Here is a 23,507-nt window from a genome sequence, read left to right as displayed (position 1 = left end):
TAAAGAGGGGGGGGGGGAGAGGGAGAGAGCGAGTGGGAGGAAGTAATGAAAAAGAAAGAATGAGAAAATTAAAGAAATGGATAAGGAAATGAATTGGAAACGCAGCAGGCGTTCAGAGCTTAAGAAAAGTTGCTTAGCACCACACGCACAGGCACAAGTAGGTTGTGCTGGCTTGAGAGGAAGGCTTTTTATTTCCTGAGCTGGTGATTCATTGGCCATGCATTATTCACATGTACACACACACATACACACACACACACGCACAAACTTTCTGCTGACAGAGCAGGCCCTCCATCACTGTTGTAGCAGACTTTGAGGTATATCTTGGGAAGTGGTAGAATGTCATTCACTTGTGTGGTTTGGGATGTCATTGAAGGTAGCCTTAAGGTGTGTATGTCTCGAGGCACCATTTGTGTGTGTGTGTGTGTGTGTGTGTGTGGACATAATTTGGGGATGTAATGCATGTATGCCTTGCAAAACTCCCTGACAATAACAAAGAGTTTGTAACAGGAGCTCAGTATACTGTGGATAGCTGTGGAAACTCTCAAAACTAGTGTGTGACTGTGTGTAACTCTCAAAAGTCTGCCATTACATCAGACTTACAGAGCCCACAAAGCCCAGTCAACTATGTCTAGAGTCACTAAGCCTGCAGTACCAATCTCAACAATGACATGCTTGTGTATGTGTGTGTGTGTAGATATGTGTGTTTGTGTGTGTTTGTGCCCCTGTGTGTATTTAAGCTGACAGGCCTACAAGGGATCATTTCTTGCCATTTCACAACAGACTCACAACAGACCCATGATAGGGTTTCCAGAGCACTCAGACGTCTTTCAATCCCAGCAGCTCTAAAGAGATGTGTCCTCTATGCCTGTGGTGGCACAGACTTATAGTGGCGAGAAGAACACCGTACCAAAACATCCATTCAGAGCAGCAGTATTTGTATGGTCTGAGCTGTATTAGAGGTTCACTGAACAATGGCCATCACAGATGTCACATCCTAGATGGAACACTCTAGTACACTAGTATAACACTGCATTTCCTCATAAAACAAGAGCGCACCAACACACATACGCACACACACACAGATGTGAATTCACATCCATGCATGCACACACACACACACACACACACTCTGATACAGCTATCAGTCCGACCTAAGCGTTCATCCCTGCAGAGAGCTTCATTAGCATATTAATGATCAGATTTTAGCGCTGTGGGTTAGCCACACTATTAAAATACATCTGAAATAGAAACTCATTTCAGCCCACTGGTGTGATTACCACCAGACAGGCAGGCAGGCAGGCGCAGGCAGGCAGGCAGGCCGTGTGCTAGGGGATGACCCTGGGGATTAATGGGAATGAACTGAGCTGCAGTGATGGACGAGATTCTGGCCAGAAATGTCGACTGGCAGTCAGGGATGTGCTCACTTGATCGAGCCGCTTGGACAGGCTGCACTTCAGCATTTATGAATATTATTCATTAAAAAAAGCTTTTTCTGAAGAGAGGTTATAAGCACACACACACACACACACACACACACACACACACACACACACACACACACACACACACACACACTCACACACACACACACACACACACACACACACACACACACACACACACACACACACACACACACACAAGGCCAGGCAGGGTCATGACAACAAGTAACCTCAGGCATTAAAAAGGGAGAGCAGCGGGGTGTCTTAGTGGCAACACTGCCCTCCCCATCTCTGGATTGACGTCAAACCTCTCAGAGACTGAGATCTTCCTACATCAAAATGGTTCAGAAATACACCCAAATGAGTGCGTGCTGAAAGCTGCTACACTCCATGCCCAGCCTGTAATGAGCTTCAAGGAGCAGTGTTCTCATTCCTCATTCCTTTCAATGATTTTTCTGAAATAAGTAGATGCCAATTGTACGATTTAAGTGCTAATTATCAAAGTAATTAAAAGTTTGCTGGCTCAATGTTATTTTTTTTAAGATTTCTTGTCCTGTTGGCTCTAATCAGAGAATGACATTCATACGCATGATTAGCTGTAATATTTTTTGCTAAGTGCCACACAGCTCCACTGAATGGGTCATTCCAGACTCCATGGCCTTTTTGGTGTGTCGTTCTGTAGCATCCTCACAATCTGGGGAAATAAATCCTTTAAAAAAGCCACTGGGGGGAAACTATAGTTTATGACTTCAATTATGTATGGGTTGACATCATTGGGTTCCTTCGAGGCTTGTGGGAGGTGGAGTTATGACAGAACCCCTGACCGGGGTCTGGAACACTCTTCAGGCAGTGACGTACGTGTCTGCTTGTGTTGTCTGTGAAAGGTGACGTCATGGCAACCCACACACGAGAGTTCTTTAAGAGCATGATGTCATGTGTCACCAAGGTGCTCAGGCAGAGGTCCAATGGCCTTACACAAGGGAGTCACAGAGTTCCAGTGTGTGTGTGTGTGTGTGTGTGTGTGTGTGTGATGTGAGAACGGTGTCCTTATGTGTGTGTGTGTAATGGTGTGATTGTCGCCACCGTTGCTGGAGTGCCTGGTAACTTCATCAGTGCAAAAGAGATGCATCTCTCTCCCTCTAGCACTCTTTGAGTTTGTCTAACACTTTGAGTCTCTCACTCTCTCCATCTCCCTCTTAACTCAGTACATTTCATTTCACTTCAGATCAGCTGAATTGAATAGGCCTTATTGCCATGACTGTAGCATAATATTGTAAATGCATTTTGTTGTAATTAAATGTTTATTAGAAAGCCACTAGGGAAATAAAGTGACATGGTACAAGGAAGAAGTAATAATCCAAAACCACAACATATTCATTAGAGAGATAATAGTAATGATCATAATAGCCTAAAAAAAGCAGAAGCTATTTCTCTCTGCCTCCAAACTTCATCTCTCTCTCTCTCTCTTTCTCTCTCTCTCTCTCTCATTCTCTCTCGCTCTCTCTTGCGCCCTCTCTCTCTCTCTCTGTCTCTCTCTCTCTCATTCTCTCTCGCTCTCTCTTGCGCCCTCTCTCTCTCTCTCTGTCTCTCTGTCTCTCTCATTCTCTCTCGCTCTCTCTTGCGCCCTCTCTCTCTCTCTCTGTCTCTCTGTCTCACTCATTCATTCTCTGGCACCCACTCTCCATCTGTGTGTCTCCATCAAAAGCTCTCTTGAGGCCAAATGAATATCTCCAGACTTCCATGCACTTGCAGGCTCATCCTTAGGGGTGTCTTCTCGTGAATTGTAGTCCCACAAATCAACAGGTCTGCGAGGCGGATCCTATTAACCTCATGAGCACTTGCACAGGGTCTCCCCTTTGGCGCAGACATGGCCAGACTCTGATTGTGCGGTTGATGCCAGAACGCCAGAATTCACAGCAACAAGAACGTCGCGACACAAAGGGAGTGAGGTAATGAAAAAGGATGTGAAGTAATAAAAGCGTACAGCAATAACAGCAATAAGTCAGGGATCATGCATAGTCCTCGGTCAGTATCGGAAAATAAATCCCGACAGGACGAACAGAACCCCGATGCGGATGCTGATTAAGCTGTGTAATTATAAAAGTATAGTGACCTTCACTGAAATAGCCTAGATGTTCCACATTCATAGACTCTGTAAGTAAATATTGATCGATTTGGATATTAGTGAGGTGCTGGTGTTGCCCAGATGCGCGCCGGATAAGAGCCAGGTCCGGTTCTGGGCACGGTTGCTGTATGGGGAGACTGTCTGTCACAACACCACCACGGTTATTAGACACAGCGCAAGCACAGGTGCAGGAAATGTGAATGGTAGAATGCGTTACAGCTGTGAGGGATCGACTGTGTGCGTGTGCGTGTGTGTGTGTCTTCTGTTATACTGTGTGGGCATGTGTATAGTGTATGTGTTGGAAATGTTTGTGGTCGTGTGTGTGTGTGTGTGTGTGTGTGTGTGTGTGTGTGTGTCTCAGTAAAGAAGTCCGAAGGGCTGAGAACAGGCTGTCTTTCAGAACAGATGCAGGCTCAGTAAATCAGTCACACACAGCCTTACCATCAATGTGTGTGTGTGTGTGTGTGTGTGTGTGTGTGTGTGTGTGTGTGTGTGTGTGTGTGTGTGTGTCTGTTGGTCTTTGAGTGAAAGTACGTCAGACGGTTCTTGTGACTTTCAGCAGGGGAGGGGTACTGGTCATACTAGGATAAGCACACCATGCATCAACTCTCTCTCTCACACACAAACACACACACACACACACACACACACACATACACACACACACGTCATAGCAGAATCATTCAGTCCTGCATTCGGGGCAGAATGACGATCAAGAGCTGACTCACTCTCTGTCACACTCTCAAGAGGCTAATGCAAACATGAGCACATGGGTCAGTCCAGCAGGGTTACCGTAACCCTTCATCCCACTGTCAGATATACCAGCTGTAGATGAACACACACAGTGAGACACTAAAGGGCACATACAAAAACACACACACACACACACACACACACACACACACACACACACACACACACACACACACACACACACACACACACACACACACACACATAAACAACAGTGCAAACACACACACACACGCACAGAGAAACGGAAGTGCACACACGCACACACAGAAAAACAGAGCAAATGGTGTGGAGGAAAGAGAAAGGAAGGATAAGAGGAAAGGAATATAAGGGGGGGTGGCTGGGACCGAGGAAGAGGTTGGATACTGGTCATTAGTGGGGGCACACAAAGGCTATTGATTAATATTGTATCTATTTTTGTTTCTGTATTGTTATTTATTTATTTAATTCTGTTATTATAATTTTTCATTTATATTCTTCACCTTCGGTTACTTTCTATTATTCAGTTATATTGTTGATCTTGTTTATTGCCTTTCTTCTTAAGTATTAATAAAGCAGAGAAATAGACACCAAATAGAGAGTGAGGATGGCTATGAATCTGTGAGTGAGTCACGCTGCTGCCCAGGGTAAAGGTCAGTTCGGGGCTCTTGATACATGGTGGAAAGAAAGAAAAGAAGAAAAAAAGAAGAAAAGGGGAAATAATAGAAAGAAAAGTGGCCTGCATAACAGGTGGGTGTGTATGTGTGTCTCTGTGTGTGTAAGAAAAAAACAACTTAGAGGGATTTACTGTTCTGACGGCACTACCAGATATTGTGAATGGATTAATCATCAGACCTGAGCTCTTCACCTCCCTCTGCCTCTCATCTCTCTCTCTTTGTTTTCTTTCTCCCCACTCCCCCCTTCCCCTTTCTCTCCTACCCTCCTCCACATGTCACAGTGGGTTAACCTGGAGAAGAAACAGAGCGGTCAGAGGAGGTAATGACGCACGCACACACACACACACACACACACACACACACACACACACACACACACACACACACACACACACACACACACACACACACACACACACACACACACACACACACACACACACACACACACACACACACACACACACACACACACACACACACACACACACACACACACACACACACACACACACACACGCGCGCGTGCACATAAAAAAACACAGTACCAGACAAACGCAAACACACACAGAGACACACATACATCCACTTGCAGACAGTCGCTGTGTGTTCCAGCGAGTCTGCTTAGCGGAAAGAGCAGTATCCATGTGAGAGGTTTCATCCTGAACATCCTGAGCAAACACCTACCCACCACACAACAGGACACACTGAAACCTCTAGCCACCCTCTCTTAAACATACACACACACACCTAACTATATCAGATCCCGTTTATTTCCCAACCGAAAAGTCTTTATGCCATTTCTTTCCCTTATCATTTCTCTCTTCTTTCTTCTCTGTCATTTCTCCCCTCTTTACTTGGTTCACATAGCAGCAGTGTGTATAAACCATGGCTTGGTTCCTGACCCAGTCTGGCACAACCCTTTGCTGAAAGAAAGGGGTTGTTTACGGGAGGAAACTGCTTCCGTACGCTGATAGCCAAAACAGGTTCCAAAGGGGTTCTATAGTGGACCATTCATTTGATTCTTAAGCACTGTTGATATTGGGGGGAACCGCAGAACATTTCCGAGGGTCTGAGAACAGAGGAACACCCCAGTGCTGTCCTCATATTGGACGTGAGAGAAATTTGCTGTTCAGTTTATTTTCATTGTTTAGAAGAGAGCGGCAATGTTGTAGAGTGTGGCTGTGAGTCGTTGATTATGTAAAGGAACCACGTCTCTGAGTGTCCTCATTTCCCCAGGGGAGGAATTCTAATGTGCCATCACTCTTCCGGCTCCCGCGGCTTTGATGCAGCTCTCTCACTCATGAATGATGCAGATGAGGGGAGCAGGATGCTGAAGGAGCCACTGACTGAGCAGACACACACACAGACACACACACACACACACACACACACACACACACACACACACACACACACACACACACACACACACACACAGACACAGACACAGACACAGACACACACACACACACACAATTATAAACACAGACACAGACAAATTCATACACAGGTACAAACAGCCAGTGAGAATAGGCAAACAAACACACAGACACACACATACAAAAACACTCTTAACCACTGACAATACACTCACTCTCTCCCTTTCACACACAGACACAGCCACTTACAACAGACACACAAACCCACATTGCGGATTGCAGCATGGTGGCTACCGTTGAGATTGAAGGGTACAGACACACACACACACACACACACACACACACACACACACACACACACACTCACACGGCATTAGCCTATGCTGTGGAGGCAGCCATGCTAAAAGGGTGCCAGGCTGGCTGACTGCAGTAATTGGTATGAGAGGCTGCAGAGTCCCTCTAGATCAGCCGTGTCATATTTTATCACCTCCTCATTGTTAACGGCCTCATAACGGCAGCGCGTCGATACAGCAGCATTGATCTGTGCAAAGCAGGACAAGTATCCAGGACAAAGGATTGTCTCTTGCCCACCCACCCACCCAGGCAAACACACACACACACAAAGACGCACACACACACACACTTAAATGCTTTGATTTGGATACAAAACACACACACGCACACACACACACACATTTACACAACATTGCAAAGCTCTGGATCTATTCAACATTTGCAGAAATGCACACTATTCTTGGCATGTACACATAAAGACACTAAAGGGAATACTGATGAATATTGATAACATTCACTTTGTTAATCTTTTATGTGTGTGTTTGTAAATTTATATATGTGTGTGTGCGTCTGTGTGTGTATGGGTCTGTGTGTGTGTCTGCTTGTAAGAGGCGGAGGGTGCATCTGTAACTGTCAATGTGGCTGTGAGGGTTTGTTTGTATAACTATCCCTGTTTGTGTGTGTGTGTGTGTGTGTGTGTGTGTGTGTGAGTGGGGGGGGTGTCACGATGTATTAGAGACCTAGCTACAAACACTTATTGGATTTAGCAGAGGCCTTCATTGATAATCAGCCATGAGGCTGCAGCAAAAACAACACACACACACACACACACTCACACACACAGAGACACACACACACACACACACACACACACACAAACACACACACGTAAACCTTATCTTAGTCTGAGGGACCATTATTTTGTTTGGGAATGCAGTGCAGAACTCAAAAACCTAATTTTGACAGGAGAGGGCGACACCTCTAGCCATGACCCCTAACCCTGTCTCCCATCTCACACTGACTACACAAAGCGCCGGGGGACAAACTGGAACTACAACCAGCACCATCCTGAACTAAAAGATTTGCATCACACATTGTGGATACACAGTCAGGCACAAACACACACACACAAACACACACAATCACACACACACACACACACATAGTAAAGATCTCAGTTTAGTGCTGAAGTGCTGAAAACACATTTACCTGTCCCTCTACTTCTCACACAGAGACACACACACACACACACACACACACACACACACACACACACACACACACACACACACACAGAGTTGTGGAGCAGTTTGAGCTGGAATTCCAGGGAGGGCTTGTTTCACTCACTGATGTGTGTGATGCTCCAGTAAACTCACCAGAACTGCTGAGGCTGAACTGATGACGTGTGACTGTGTGTGTGTGTACGTGTGTGTGTGTGTGTGGCTTGGTGTTCTGGGAGGACACACTGAGGGAATAGAGAAACTATTTTAAAGGCGAATGGCAAAGTAGACACAAGCTGCCTAAACTTGCCACACACACCCTAGAGGGGATCAGAATGATGCATGCGTGTGTCTGTGTGTGTGAGTGTTAGTGTGAATGTTAGTGTGTGTGTGAGTGTGAGTGTGAGTGTGTGTGTGTGCACATGAGGGTATGTGTGAGGGTATGTGTGAGTGTGAGTGCGAGTACGTAAAAAAAATAATGAGGAACACCTGATCACTTCCTTTGTGGATGCACTGTTCAGTCTTAAGTGTTTTGTTTCAGCTTTTCCCAGTTTTGTAACTCTGAATTGGTCTGTGTGTGTCTGTGTGTGTGTGTGTGTGTGTGTCTGTGTGTCTGTGTGTGTGTGTGTGTGTGTGTGTGTGTGTGTGTATGAGATTTGGGGATCTGAGTGTAGAGGCAAAGGTTATTCTAAAATAGAAATAACAAGAACACATCATACAAAGGTGCGTGCATGTTTTGATGAGTGTGCCCCTGTGTGTGTGTCTGTGCTTCACCTGGGTCTCTATCTGCTTTGGAGGACGCTCCAAAATGCCTGACTAAAAACCTAAGGGCTATAAAACACACACACACACACACACACACACACACACACACACACACACACACACACACACACACACACACACACACACACACACACACACACACACACACACAGCAAACAGCAGAACACTCACATGCGTGAGCAACAACTCAGAGCTATTTCCAGCTGTCACTGAGAAATTCCAGGTCTCTCTGTCTCTGCAGCTGTGATGCTGCTGAGGCTGTGTGTGTGTGTGTGTGTGTGTTTGTGTGTGTGTGTTTGTGTCAGGAGGTGGTTGTCAGGCAAAAACATTCAACACTCTCTCTTTTCCTTTGCTCATTCATTTTCAGGAATCAGAGTCATATATTTATAATATGGTGGATGGGATCCCCTACTAGTAATACATTTAATTCCACATACCATATCATTCCATATACCACTTCTTTCCACCACTAACCTGTCTTACCAATGTGGTAACATTGTACTCTTCCTTCAATCGCTTGTGTTTCAGTTCTAGATGATCCCTCCAATTCCGTGATTTGTGAATCAAACGCAACAATAATTTACTATATATTTGTTTTAATATATTGCATACAATGCAGAAATTATTGCAGAAAATAAGCCTTGATGCTAACTTGCAACTTATTTACACTTCTTCCGGCAGTGCGTCTCAACTATTTCCGTTATTTAATGTCCCACTAATTTGGTGTGATGATTTGGCGACCGCAGTGAAATTAGTTTGGTATAAGACAGTTTTTTAAAGTTCTATAATTGTTACATAATCTATACTGTTTATAACCTATTGTTTACCACTCCTTGCCTTAATTCGCTGATATTCTGCTCAATAGGCCTATGCATGAATTTTGGAACAGGCTTTTTTTTATGAAGACGAACAGCTGAATAAACAGTTGCCTTAAGTTTAATATCATGTTCAAACAATATTTACAATTTCGTGCAAGGCAGAATAACATAAAGTTACCGCAATGAACTACTTACACATTATGTTATTCTGCCTTGCATGAAACGGTTAATATTGAAGCCATGTTGCCATGTTGCTACAAGTGAAGCCATGTTGTCCAAACAGCTCAGACATGGCATACTGTTGTACATATGCATAAGAAGCTGCTATCAACAGGAAAGAAGGATGGCGGGTCTGATCACTTGCTGTGCCTCAGGGAGCTTCACAGACATATAGGAGGGAAGTGTTCTTTAAATTAGAGACAAGGGTTTTCTTGGACATATAGGAGGGAAGTGTTCTTCAGATTAGGGGCAAGGTTTCTTCAGGCAGGCACTGTTCTCCAGGAGCTTCACACACATATACAAAGGGCGGCGTTCTTCAGATAGCAGGCAAGTGTTTAGGGATCCTCACAGACATAGAGGATGGGAAGCGTTCCTCAGATAGGGGGCAAGGGTTCTCGTGGACATTAAGGAGGGAAGTGTTCTCCAGAAGCTTCACAGAGAGACAGAGAGAAGGGATCTTGGTAAGCTTCACAGGGAGATAGGAGAGCAGAATTCCCCCTTTGCATGAGCTTCATTCCAGCACAGGCTGATCACCATATTTGAATTTATTAAGATCCATCACCAGGGAAACCACAGCGAGTAGCAGGTTTCATGAGAGTTGGGGGAATTGGTGTGTGTTTGTGTGTGCATGTGTGTGGTCACATGTGCAAGGGAGTGAGGAAAGGGGGTTGAAATGTGATTATCATCTGACAATCTTTGAATTACCCCCCAACTCCAAAATATGCATGCACATGCACAGGCATACACACGAACACACACACACACACACACACACAGACACACACAGTCTTCTGCACACTTGTCAATGACACCGTAGGTCAAGCCAGGGCATTGAGAAATGCCTAGCAGTCCACTCACTGTAGCTCCAAGAATTCTAAATCACCATGAATCACCATGCTCTAATAGCATAATTATTTATCTCTCTCTCTCTGTCTCTAGCTCTCTCTCTCTCTCTGTCTCTAGCTCTCTCTCTCTCTCTGTCTCTAGCTCTCTCTCTCTCTCTCTCTCTCTCTCTAGCCCTCTGCATCTGTTTCTGTCTATTTCTCTGTGTAGCTGCAGGGTGGCTGGGAAACATTGTAATGAGGTGTTAGTCTGAACACAATGTGTCACCCCTCCAGTAAGGGCCTAGCCTTGAGTGCTGGTGTGGTTCAGGTGGTGTGTGTGTGTGTGTGAGTGTGTATGTTTGCATACACGTGTGTGTACCCATGCCTCTTGAAAAAAGTGATGGGGTGTTGAAACAGGTGAAAAACGCAATTAAGAGAGAATGTTAACCATGGGGCAGAACCCCCCACCAACGCCCAAAAAACAGCCAACTGAAAAGAAAGAGTCAGGGAAAGCATGATACATATCACAACTATAACATCTGTATCTATCTATCCTATCAAACCTTTGCATTATAAACATAATATACAGAACTTTACCTTTGTCTATCTTTCTATATCTGATTTTTCTTTCCCTTTTCTACATACATACACACACACACACCATGAAGCATTTTTACATCACAGCCAGCCCTTGATGCCTGAAGGTCTCAAGCACACACACACACATATGCATTCTGTCCCTTTAACCCCACACACTTACATAGCCAACTCATAATCCTCACACACTCAGGCCAGACCCTGTGACGGTGATCAAAGATTTTCATGATGTGTGTGAGACAATCTCACACCAGTTTGTCATCCTTTCCATCATGGGCTGCCAGAGGACAGACCAATAGCTCAGAGCCTAGGTCACACACACACACACACACACACACACACACACACACACAATCATCAAAGAAATCACTTTTAAGGGCCACTTGCCCATAACAAATAGATTAGCTGCAAGAGAACAAACCTTACAAACACACACATGCAGAATGAAAACACATACACACACTGACAAAAGGACATGATTACATGTAGAGTGTGGTGTGTGGGTGTGTGGATGTGTGTGTATGTGTGTATGTGTAATTTTATTTGTGTGTGTTTGTGGTTTTGTTGTGTGAATTCACCCTGGGCAGACTGAGTCAGAGAGTTGAGTCTAAGCACCAGTAATGATCTGCTGTTCCAACATGGAGGAGAAAGGCAGGCAGGGGTGTCTCCACTGCCCAGACCTGAGGGGCCAAAGGGGGGACAACCCTGCTGCAGAGAAAGGTCAGTCTACAGCACGAGGAAAAAGAGGAGAAAAGCAGAAGAGAGGAGAGGATGTGAGGGCACAGAAGAGAGGAGAGGAGAGGAGAGGAGAGGAGAGGAGAGGAAGTGGTCAGATGAGAAAAGAATAGCAATTTGCTCCATTAAGCTCCTCCTCACCCATTCGCTGAAAAACTGCCTAACAGTTCAATCTTGTTTATCACAGTCTGCCAGTATAGTTTTTTTTTTTTTGTAAACCTCAAGCGGGCTTTCCTGTGTCTTTCACTGAGGAGAGGCTTCTGTTTGCTGTGAAGGCTGTCCTTCTGGAAGTTTCTCCCATTTCCACACAGGATCTCTGGATCTCAGCCAGACTGACCATCACGTTCTTGGTCACCTCTCTAACCAAGGCCCTTCTCCCCTGATTGCTCAGTTTGGCCAGCTCTGGGAGTCCTGGTTGTTCCAAATGTTTTCTTTTTAAGAATTATGGAAGCCACTGTGCTCTTGGGAACCTTCAATGCAGCACAATCATTTTGTTGTCTTCCCCAGATCTGTGCATCGACACAATCCTGTCTCTTCCATCAGCCTCATTGTGAATTAAAAGCATTGTCAGCTGTGTGACATTATATAGACAAGTGTGTGCCTATTCAAAGCATGCCCAATCAATTTTTACTTTTTAATACATGTGAAAATGTAAAGGGGTCTGAATTATTTTTGAATGCACTGTATGCTGTTAATGAACAAAGGAGACTAATGCAATTTATTTTTCCAGTGTTGAAGAACAACAGAGTTACATTCAAATGTAGAATATATAAAAGTCATATGCTGTTCATCCCATTAGCTGCCATGACAACTATGATGAACACTGTAAAGCCCCTTGAGACAATTTTGACGCTGTATAAATAACATTGAATTGAATTGATGGCAGATTCCTAATGTCTCACCTTGGAAAAGAGGTCAAAGGTTATTTGATTTTGATGTAATAACATTCAGGTTCATTATAGATAGGAATAATACACCCACTTTCCATGCACACATGACCACACACACACATACATACACACAAAAACACACAGTCCAAGACTATCCGAGTTGTATACATTTTGGCCTGTAGGGGGCAAGCAACTCTGAGACAGTGCCCTGGCATGACCAGAGCCAATCCCCATAGAGAGTTCAGCAGAGGCTCATAACAATAACTCTCACTCTCACACACACACACACACACACACACACACACACACACACACACACACACACACACACACACACACACACACACACACACACACACACACACACACACACACACACACACACACACAGAGAAAGAGAGAGAGAGAGAGAACACATGATGCAAACATAAATATGGACAGATTATCAATTATCCTCTCTCTGTGGCCAACTCTTTGACCTGAGAGTTGAACTGAGTGGAAATGTCTTTCCAAAGCCCTAAGTGAAGCATAGAAGTAAAAACAGAATACAAAATAGCAAGACCACTAATGATGAGAAGACATTTTTTTATCAATATCAGCACAGTATCAGCAGCTAATGATACTTGTATAAACATAAACGAATGGTCACATTTTAAAGTGCATGTCTCCTAGACCTGGTTTTCTGTACTGACCTTTCTTTATAGCTGGACTTTATGGCTGGTGATTTACGCTTGCACTTCAGCATTGACTTTTATGCATGTTATTTGTGAGTGAGACGGATGACTGTTCGCTTCTGGCCTCACTGCAGCATTAGGTGGTGATGGGACACTGCGTAATGAGCAAGTGTCATACTGATAGGGATTCAAATGTGGCTCACTGAGTGTGTGTGTGTCAGTACAGACAGTAACAAAAGTTTGTTTGTCCATTTGCATTTGCTATTCATTCACTATTTGTCTTTATCTTCCCTTCCCCTTAATCTAATCTCTGTCTTTCTTTTTCTCTGTCGGTCATCTTCGCATGTTTAGCATGTGTGTCTGGTGTGGTAGGGGAGGGACTGTTCTGTATGGCCTTGCCCGGCACTGAGGTCTCACCCCTGGGTCACTCAGTCTCTGATGTGGGCCTGAGGGGCCATTGCAGAGCCAGACCAGCCCAGAAGAGGCACCCATGTCCACACAGCCCACACCCTTCTGTTCCTCCCTAAATCAGCTGTTCTGAAGGAACCCTCTGGGCCACTTTTGGTGCCCAAGCAAGTTGATTCCCATTAAGCAGCCCAGATCTTGATTTGCAAGGAAACAATGAGATCTAGACTGACAAAGAGGGGAGGGGGGAGAGGCAGGGGAATGAAACTCAGAAAGGGGGATAGTTAGCGAGATGAGCTGAAAGAGCAGGAGCGAGAGACAGAAAGACAAAGAAAGAGGAAGAGAAAGAGATAGAGAAAAAGAAAGAGACAGAGAGTTACATAAGCAGCCTCTTTCAGTCTCTTCACCCCACTGCTGCAGCTGCGGCTTCGCCAATAGACAGGATTTTACGTGTTCTGGATAAGCACAGTGCATGTGTGTATGTATCTGTGTGAGAAAGTAAAAGAGAGATAGAAAGACAGATAAGACAGACAGAGAGAAAGAGAAAGAAAGAAAGAGAGAGAGAGAGAGAGAAAGAAAGAGAAAGATAGACTGCAGCATACGTTGTACAGCATGGGAAATGTGTTGTAAAATAACTGGACCAAAACAACCCACTGTCCCATCATGCTCTCATGGTTTCTGGGTCCCTTCCCTTTTCTCTCGGCCTTGCCTCTCTCTCCCTTACAGAGTTCTCCTTGTTAAGTCACATTTACTCTGAATAAATCAACAGTTACCTGACGTTCCTCAGAGTTTAATGCCTTTGAAACAGTCTTTATTTTCACAAGTGGTTAAATATTAACAGCGCTGAACATTGTGTTTACGAAGTTAAGGGCTGTTTGCTTTATAGTTAATGGCCATATCTGGGAACTACTATTACCTTAGTTGGACAAATGAAGACTGAATAAAAACGGCATGAAGTGTTAATAAAACTACTCAGCATGTCAGAGCTCTGTTATCAACAGGAGTCCAGATCAAATACAAAACAGCAAAGATGGGCAGTTTATGGGCACAGTTTTATATCCACTGTGCAGCCAAATCTAGCCTGTTAACATGTGCTATTAACATCCCTTTTCACATCCATTTCTTTCAAATGGCAAGTGTCAGAGTGATAAAGAGCTGGGGGGTATCACTGGGATGTTTCACCCATTCTGCCTCCTATTTATAAGAAAAGGACATGGCTACAAAAGATTAGATAGGCTCCGCAACTTAGTGGCTGTGTAGAGACGACTGGATACACACTGTGCGCACACGCACACACACTCACACACACACACACACACACACACACACACAGAGAGAGAGAGTAAGTAGAGCATAGTCTGAGCTCATTGCTGCTGTTCCTCTCAGGGTCTGAGAGAAACAGGGTCCTCTCTCTCTCTCTCTCTCACACTCTCTCACACTCTCTCACACTCTCTCACACTCTCTCACACTCTCTCACTCTCACTCGCTCTCACTCGCTCTCTATCTCTCTCTCTCTTACACACACACCCACCCACAATAATATACATAACATATAACTGAATTACTTTGACTCTCGTACAAACATTATGTGGCCCATCCTGTGAGCGGAAGCTACCATACGGCATGTCTTCCACAGCCAGGAAATAAATCCATGAGAATATTCCTGTACAGCTCTGCATGTCTTCCCATTGGCCTAAACCCCCACAAAGTGCGTCCAAACAGCACAGCACAGCAGACAGACCCTAACCCAAACAACCCATCTCAGCCATCTGTCAAAACACTCAGACACATCCAAACCGACAGCGCTGAAATCGCATGATCCACCGCAAGGCCTGGAAGCCTCTGCCAATCAACCAAGGGCTATTTGAGCACAATGGTAGCACTAGCACTATCCGTGCACCAACCTTGAACACAAAGCAGAACAACAACCTTTGACAGTAGCTGGTGATGCGGTCTGGTCTAAATAGTGAATTGCTCTCAGGTTACAGCGCTTCACTGAATTACTAAAGTACATTTAATTTGGGGAAATTAGTTGTCATCCCTACATAAGCTGCAATGAATTTGTCTAGGTGCATTTTTAGGAACTACAGGAAGAATTAAGAATTAAAGACAGAGACACTCACTATTATATAGTATTCTGGAAGCTTCCATAGATGCCCGGAGGGCATTTCAGCAACTGCAGTACTCACCAGTAGAGGAGGCCCAGGAAGAGCATTAACAGCCCGATGGACACAGACATGCCAGTGGGCTCCGGAGGCACCAGCGCCTTAAACGTATCCATCACCAGGTCCATCATATCCAGTCTGAGCACAGCCACAGGCACCACACCACTTCTACTGAGGGAGAAGAGTACACGTTAGTGTGTGTGTGTGTTTGTGTGTTAGTTTGTGTGTCTGTGTGTTATATTCACGAGTGATATAAAGTACCCATATCAGGTTAAAACTCGAAGTCTTCTCTCGGTTTCTTTTTTGAACAAGGAACTGCAGGGAATGTTTATGTGCATGAAGACACTTGTTCCTCTAAGATAGTTCCTCACAGCTGTGCTTCATCATAGTGTCAGTTCTTAGATCAGCTAAATTAATAAAAAGTAAAATGCATTCAATCAGCTAACAAGAAGAACAGTGACTTACTGAAAACCAGTAAACGTGGACCTAAGTATTGGAGTAATGTTGTCAGTTCTTTTTCGTTTTTTGTAAGAACTCTAGCTACTGCATTTTGTACAAGGTGTTTAAAGGCACCGAGTGCAACTTTCGAGGCTTAAAAATAAACATTCAATTTCTAGTCTTTTTTACACGTAGTAAGTTTCAATAACTCCATACCATTACATATCGACATTCAAGGAGCAAAGATGAGACGTCGCTGTGTGGTGAGAACTGATAGAAAATCGTAAACAACAACAATCGCCGCCATTTTTTCCCAAAATCTTTATTTATTGGTGCCACCAATAAATAAAGCAGGATTCCAGTCAATGGAAAAATGGCCTCTCCCCACCGGCGATTGTTGTTATAAACGATTTTCTATCAGTTCTCACCACACAACGACGTCTCATCTTTGCTCCTTGAATGTCGATATGTTATGTATGGAGTTATTGAAACTTAGTACGTGTAAAAAAGACTAGAAATTAAATGTTTATTTTTCGAGTCTCAAGCCTATAAAGTTGCACTGGGTGCCTTTAATGGCCTTTTTAGGAAGGCCTGTTAAAAGACCATTGCAGTAGTCAACCCTGTTGGAGAATTTAGGAGACCATTGTCATTAGGGGAGAGGGCTAAGTACATCAGCACATCATATTTGTTTTATTTGTCCAAGTGGGAACAAATGAAAGAGAATAACAAAGGACCCAGGATCGATTCCTGCGGTTCCTTACATGTGCATGGCATTATTTTATGAATTTGATAGTGGATCTTAGGTTTGTATTTGAGCCATTTTCTTTCAGTCTTCCTAAACTCTCTTTTTAGGAGTTCAAGAGTTGGATTTTGTTTCCATAGTGCTTTCTGTCTGTCAGTGACTTTCTCTTTCTTACAGTGATAGATCTGTTCTGAATGCGTGGGGACACAGACACATCAAAGAACACACAGAAACGATCAGATTAGGCCAAGTCCTTGATGGTGGTAGAGATATTGAGACCCTCTGAGATGACAGGTCCAGGGTCGGCTCCTGTACGCCTGTTCGCCTAGCTCATCAAGAAAACTTTAACCAAGTGCTGTAAATAGTTACAAACAAAATATGAGGAGAGAACTTAACGAGGTATGAATCATAGGTATTCAAAGTCATTAAATGAAGACTGTTTGCACTAAAAAGATTATTTGAAAAGTGTGGCTAAAAGTGTGGAAAGGCTGATTAAATTAGGGTATTCACAGCTTGCTTGATTGTTGATCTTGATGTTTCAGTTGAAGGTCAAAAAAATATATGTTTATGAAACAAGATCATTCATTCAAGATGTTTTTAAAAAGTCTTTAGAAGAGATGTAATGCTCAGAAGAGCTGGCTTAACTCCTAGTGTAAAGTGTGTAACAGATTCATGATGATATGTAAGACTAACAATAGAAAGAAAATCTGAAAAATGCTTATTGGTTCTCTTTCTGAATAGGATAGGTAGAGCTGAGCTAGTGAGCAGACAGTGCCCTGACTTGAACCAAGAGTAGCACAATCTTCATCAATAATTTACAGTGAAATAATTATTTCAGTTATGACTGCATTAGAATAGACCATGAGTGACAACTGTCTTTTATCCCCCAGTGATTATTATTCAAGTCAATTTAAGTGATTGAATATGATTTTAATGACTTAGACTTAAGTAATTTCATCCATGGCAATATCTGTAACCTCTGCTGAAACAGAAACTCTTCTTCTACGACTGGACAATTAAGTCTTCTGAACATCAGACAAGTCAGCTAACGAATGAGTGTCGAGGGCCAAAGCCTTTCCTTTTAAATAAATGGCTGGATACAGAATGGTTCTCATGGTAACCTACATTTGCCTTATTGTGAAAAGCTTGATTTTAGTTTATAAGTGTTTCTTCAAGGGATTGAAGTGAATTATCAGCTAGTCCCTCATTCAAACTCTGACACAGTGGTGCCAGTCAGATTGTTCATGGCATTGGTGGGTATCTCCATTCTACTGCCCTGTTTGAGGAAGAGAAACTCTATGGGCAAACAGCCCAAATGCTGTTTGTGTACCAAGACAGCTGTGGTAAGCCCAACCGAATCTCATCGTTATTTTTTCGAAAAAATGTTTTCGCTGGTAGCATGGTAGAAGTAATTTGTGTCATTATATGTATGAGTCATCTTTTCAGAAGGGTGGGATTATTGTTTTAGGACAAAGCAAAGACTGGAAGTTCACTGCAGCTTTGCAAAGTAACAGGAATTCTCATTCAGGGCTGAGAAAGAACTGTGTTCCATCTCCTGGGACGGACTAACTGTGACATAAGAGGTCATCAAACTCACTCTGTTGATATACACAGACACACAGACACACAGACACATACACAAACACACACACACACACACACACACACACACAAACCACACACACACACAGAAAAACAGACAATACCACAAGACAGATGGATATGCTTTCTATGAGGGACACGACCCCCTCAAATTGTATGTTCACATTGTGCTTTAGATGTCCAAAATCACTCCATCTCCTGCCTACACAGCTGATGTCCAGTCACACTTTTAGTTATACACACAAAACATGTTACATTCCTTTTGCTTTTGGCTGGGGACTTAATACAGTCGTCAATTCTCTCAGCGTCAAATGCAATTACTTATACCCAACCATCTAACCTAACCAATATCACAACTGCCCAACCATAGATCAGGAGCAGCAGAATACATGAACAACACACAACTGGCTAGTGACAGCTGCAACACGGACCACATGTTGTACCCGGGATCCATGAGGGCCCTCCTTCACAGTACAACATGCGCTGTATGTAACCCACAACAGAAGTGTTGCAGTTGATTGAGCTACAAAGCCTCTAACCCCTTTCTAACCCGGTCTTGTGTACGTGCTTGCCAACCTTGTTCCCAGGCTTCTGCTACCAGTTCCGCATACTTCAGCTTCTTCCTTTGAAATGCTTCCTCGATTGCATCTTCAAAAGGATTCACTAACTCTATAAATTGAACAATGCGCTCATTCAGAATACACTATGTCTGGTCTCATAGAAGTCATAACAATACACTTTGGAACTTTGATATTGGCTTCTGACATCAGCCAACAATCTCTAATCCCGCACTTTGCCCCATTTGCGAGTACTATTTGTATGTACCTGGTGTACACTAGTCCACCCCTCTCCCACAAAAGAAATTCTACTTCCCTATTAAATGGCAAAAAGTTTATCCTCAAACAAACACGCACATTATTTTAAAACCTGATTATGCCTTCACGTGTGGCGAGCCTGTGTCAGGCTAGTTTCACACCAGACAGAGTAGGTTTTAATGAATCAACATCCAAACACAACTTGCAGCTTCCATCTTCCATCTTCACCCACCCAATGAGGTTCTGCAAATTTAGGAGGACATCATAAGTGGCTCAGATGACGAATTGAATGTGGTTAGCGTCCGTGGCCCAAAGTTCTCTCCAGCTGATCTTCTCTCAACATAATGCCAGTTCATCCATTGCTCTTGCTTTGCTAAATAGCAACTTCTTACACAGTCAAAACCACCTTATGCCCGGACAAGTCTAAAGTGCAGGCACCACAATTTCAGTTTACCAGGCAAAAAGGTCTTACCAATAGAATGGGTAACCTTAATAATGAATTCTCTAAGCTCTGAAACCTGTCCTCGGTCACTCAATGTGAAATTGTACCACCTGCCTGAACTTTTTCTACAGTAGAAGGAATCACCTCACCATCAATATGAAAGCTCTCTTCCACCAGTTTTCCCTGACTGATTAGAACACTTCTACATTTGCTAGGGTTCAGTTTCATCCTGACCTATATCAAATTGGTCATTCAAATTGGCCAGCAGCTGACAGAGCACTTGTTATCAGCATCGTCATCTCATCCATATAAGCTCGGATGGGAGGTAATCAGGTACCATCCTGTATCCTTTCACCAACAGCCCATTTAGATGCCCTTATAATTACCTCTGTTACCATGGTGAAAGCCAATTGGGAAAGTGTACATACAGCGACGATACCAATCTCCAAATGAGACTAATAGGTGAAAATTGGGCAATGGTCACAGCGTGCTTGACCTTTGGAATGACAATACCACCTGACCGTTGCCACATCTTCAGAATTGTTCCTTTTTACGCATACCAGAACCATAACTTTTCATAGATATTTTAAAACATCAGGCGCTCCTTTATAGACACAATAAAGCACCCTTGCACACCTACACAACAGCTTGCACCTCTCTCCACCTGGGCGTCCATCGATGAACCTATCTCTCCATGACTGTCTGCCTCTAACCCCTAGACTTCATTACTTAAATATATCCTTGTAGAATTAAATCCTATACTTGAAGTAGGTCAATACCACTTCTGTTTTAATCTTCACCTTACATTTCCTCACATAAGTCCTAGATAACATGGTATGGTATGGTATCCTTCTGCATTAACCACAATTTTCATCCTTTTGGATATGTTTGCAAATACAGTCAGGTCCATAAATATTTGGACATTGACACAATTTTCATCATTTTAGCCCTGTACACCACCACAATGGATGGTGCCATCAAGTTGTGCTTTAAGTGACTTTCAGCTCATTTGAGGGTATTTACATCCAAATCAGGTGAACGGTGTAGGAATTACAACACATTTTATAGGTGCCTTTATATTTTATATATTGTTAAACCCTCAAATGGTTTCATTTTCAAATCCATTGTGGTGGTGCACAGAGGCAAAATGATGGAAACTGTGTCAATGTCCAAATATTTATGGACCTGACTGTATATGGCTTTTGACTTGAGGCCTTGTGCTCTACTCCTTAGTTTCACTAGGTTGCAATCAAACCAGCCAAATTAGCCTCTCCTTCCTGCTGCCCCCCCCCCCCCCCCCCCTCCTTTTCTCTCCTGTTTTGTTACTCCTGACCTATCACTTAATAAGAGTGACTCATCCTCAGCAGAGAGGAGTGAGGCAGTGACATAAGCACAGTCTCTTCCAGAACAGACTCACCTATAGAGAACAGCCTGATGTAATCACCCCTGCAACCACTAAATTACAGTCTGGATGCTGGATGCATGACCTATGGACATAATAACTCTCATACAAAAGGACTCTGCTCCCACAAAAGCTTTCATGAAGCCTCTCTCTCTCTCTGGGTATGTGTGTGTGTGTGTGTATGTGTGTGGCTCTCTCTGTGTGTGTGTGTGTGTGTGTGTGTGTGTGTGTGTGTGTGTGTGTATGATCTATTCGCCAGGAAACAAACAGAGATCCTGGATTTTTATTTCAAGCAATATTGAATTTGTAAAATTACATTAGAACTACATTATACAATAGCATATCTCAAATGATTTATCATAGCCATTTTCAAAACTATGTGAAGGTTTAGATTACTATTTTGCAGTTGAAACAATGTAATCATCTACAATAACAAAAACTATTGTGTAAATCTGTGGATACATTGACTTGAATGAATACCATGTGTAATCGCATAAAACATTGTATGGAGATTTACTGAGGTGTCGAAAGTCCTGGCATTTCACATTAAATCTCCACACAGATTTACTGACCACCTACTGGCCATCTACCGCTTGAAGCAACATTATGTAGGTTTGTACCTTTTTTTTTTTTTTTTTTTAAAGTAGGTCGTTAACAGGCAAGTCAGTTGTCTGTTATTTTGCAAGTTTAAGAGAAAAAACTGGGTAATACCACTTTGTTGAAATTGTTCATTTTGGAAAAACAAAAACACATCTACTAGATGACCACCAAGGACCCAGTCCATCTGACAAAAAGCCAAAGTACACCATGAATGCATTAAATGTGCAGTTACATGCCACCCCACACCTTCTCACATGAGTTATCGGTCATGGTCCTACAGTCCCAAAGACGGTATTGCTTATAGAGATCCTTTTAATCAGGTGCGCTGGGAGGAGGGATAGATAGACAGAACATTTTCACTTCGAGAAGTACTGTACTACCCGTAGCCTGCATCGCAACACTTGGTGCTCCCCAGCAATGAAGGAATGACTACATTCTGATGCCTAAATGAAATGGCAATAACGGAATAAGTAAATGCTGAGACTGCGTCCATGGCTAAAATGTAACAGCCTACCCAGTTCCTCAAACACAGCAGGACCTGCAGCTCGTGTCTCACGTCCCGAGAATATATCTTGTTTCTGTGCATTTTGTATTGTTACAATTAAGGACTGACTAAAAATGTCCAACTGTCATACCTTAATAATTCAAATTAGCCTGGCATGTTATTTTTATGACCAAACACAATGACAAGTGCATGCTAGCTGGAAAATGCCCTTGATTGACCATAGCCTGTTCCCCTTCATGCATGCGAATTTAACAGACTGTTCAGACATATGTGAAAATTCTCGAGATGCACACCAGTCCTACATTTATCACTGACACAACATCGGGAAATGTAGGCTTTTTGTTGACATCACATCAATTTAAACAAGGACACAGAATAACCTCTTTTGTAACGCACGTGATGCTGTAGTTTGCAATAGCCTAGGCTACTTCAGGTTTCAAGTTAGCATTGTTTCAGACACGCAGTTTCCCGAATTAAAACCTTAATTACATCGTACAGTCTATAATTAAAGTAAAAAGGGTTGTCTGTGGAGTTAGTCAATTTAAAAGTCCACATTTCAGTGTTCTCACCTCCTTTCGTGGTTGTTATGTGTCCGCACTCTGTTGTTGACATGCAAGTGTTCGCGGTAGTTGTAGTCTTTAATGGAAGCGAAAGAAACTACACGCTACATAACATTGCATGCTGGTCTGTGGTTCAATATCACGGATCTGTGAGTAGCCTATTATAGGCCCCGCTAATGTAGCCTACATTGTTTCAATAAAGGCTTTTTCATTAAGTTGTTAGTCAAAATATACATCTTTATCAGTATAAAAACAAGGGTAAATGTAATTTCTTATGGGAGAAAATTACGCTCTACTCAGAGAGAGAAGGAAAAAAAGAAAATTGAAAAAGTGCCTCTTGTTAACGGTTCATAAATCGTTAAGAACAGAAGAAATGAAGATAGTACGTCAGCATGTAGTCAAACGAGTAGGCT

The 23,507-nt window shown here is 43.2% G+C and overlaps 1 protein-coding gene across 3 annotated transcripts in view; it reads right to left on the bottom strand.

Annotated features, from left to right (window-relative positions):
• Positions 1-23,151, bottom strand: part of tbxas1 (thromboxane A synthase 1 (platelet)) — a 64,003-nt gene extending 40,852 nt beyond the window's left edge. Inside the window, exons 1-3 of one of the 3 annotated variants that reach the window (XM_080842836.1) lie at positions 23,104-23,145; positions 22,284-22,354; positions 16,013-16,156 (exon numbers count right to left, since the gene is read on the bottom strand). In XM_080842836.1, coding sequence (XP_080698962.1) covers positions 16,013-16,119 — 107 coding nt within the window. In that variant the 5' untranslated portion in view covers positions 16,120-16,156; positions 22,284-22,354; positions 23,104-23,145. Of the gene's footprint in view, positions 1-16,012; positions 16,160-22,283; positions 22,355-23,103 lie in introns of all 3 variants that reach the window. The other 2 variants (XM_080842835.1, XM_080842834.1) reach the window with 2 other exon arrangements.
• Positions 23,152-23,507: the final 356 nt, after the last annotated feature.

Source organism: Sprattus sprattus (genome assembly GCF_963457725.1).
Source record: "Sprattus sprattus genome assembly, chromosome: 7".
Classification (NCBI taxonomy): Eukaryota; Metazoa; Chordata; class Actinopteri; order Clupeiformes; family Clupeidae; genus Sprattus; species Sprattus sprattus.
The sequence above is the reverse complement of the archived record's forward strand: the minus strand, read 5'-3'. Positions and strand labels throughout refer to the sequence as shown.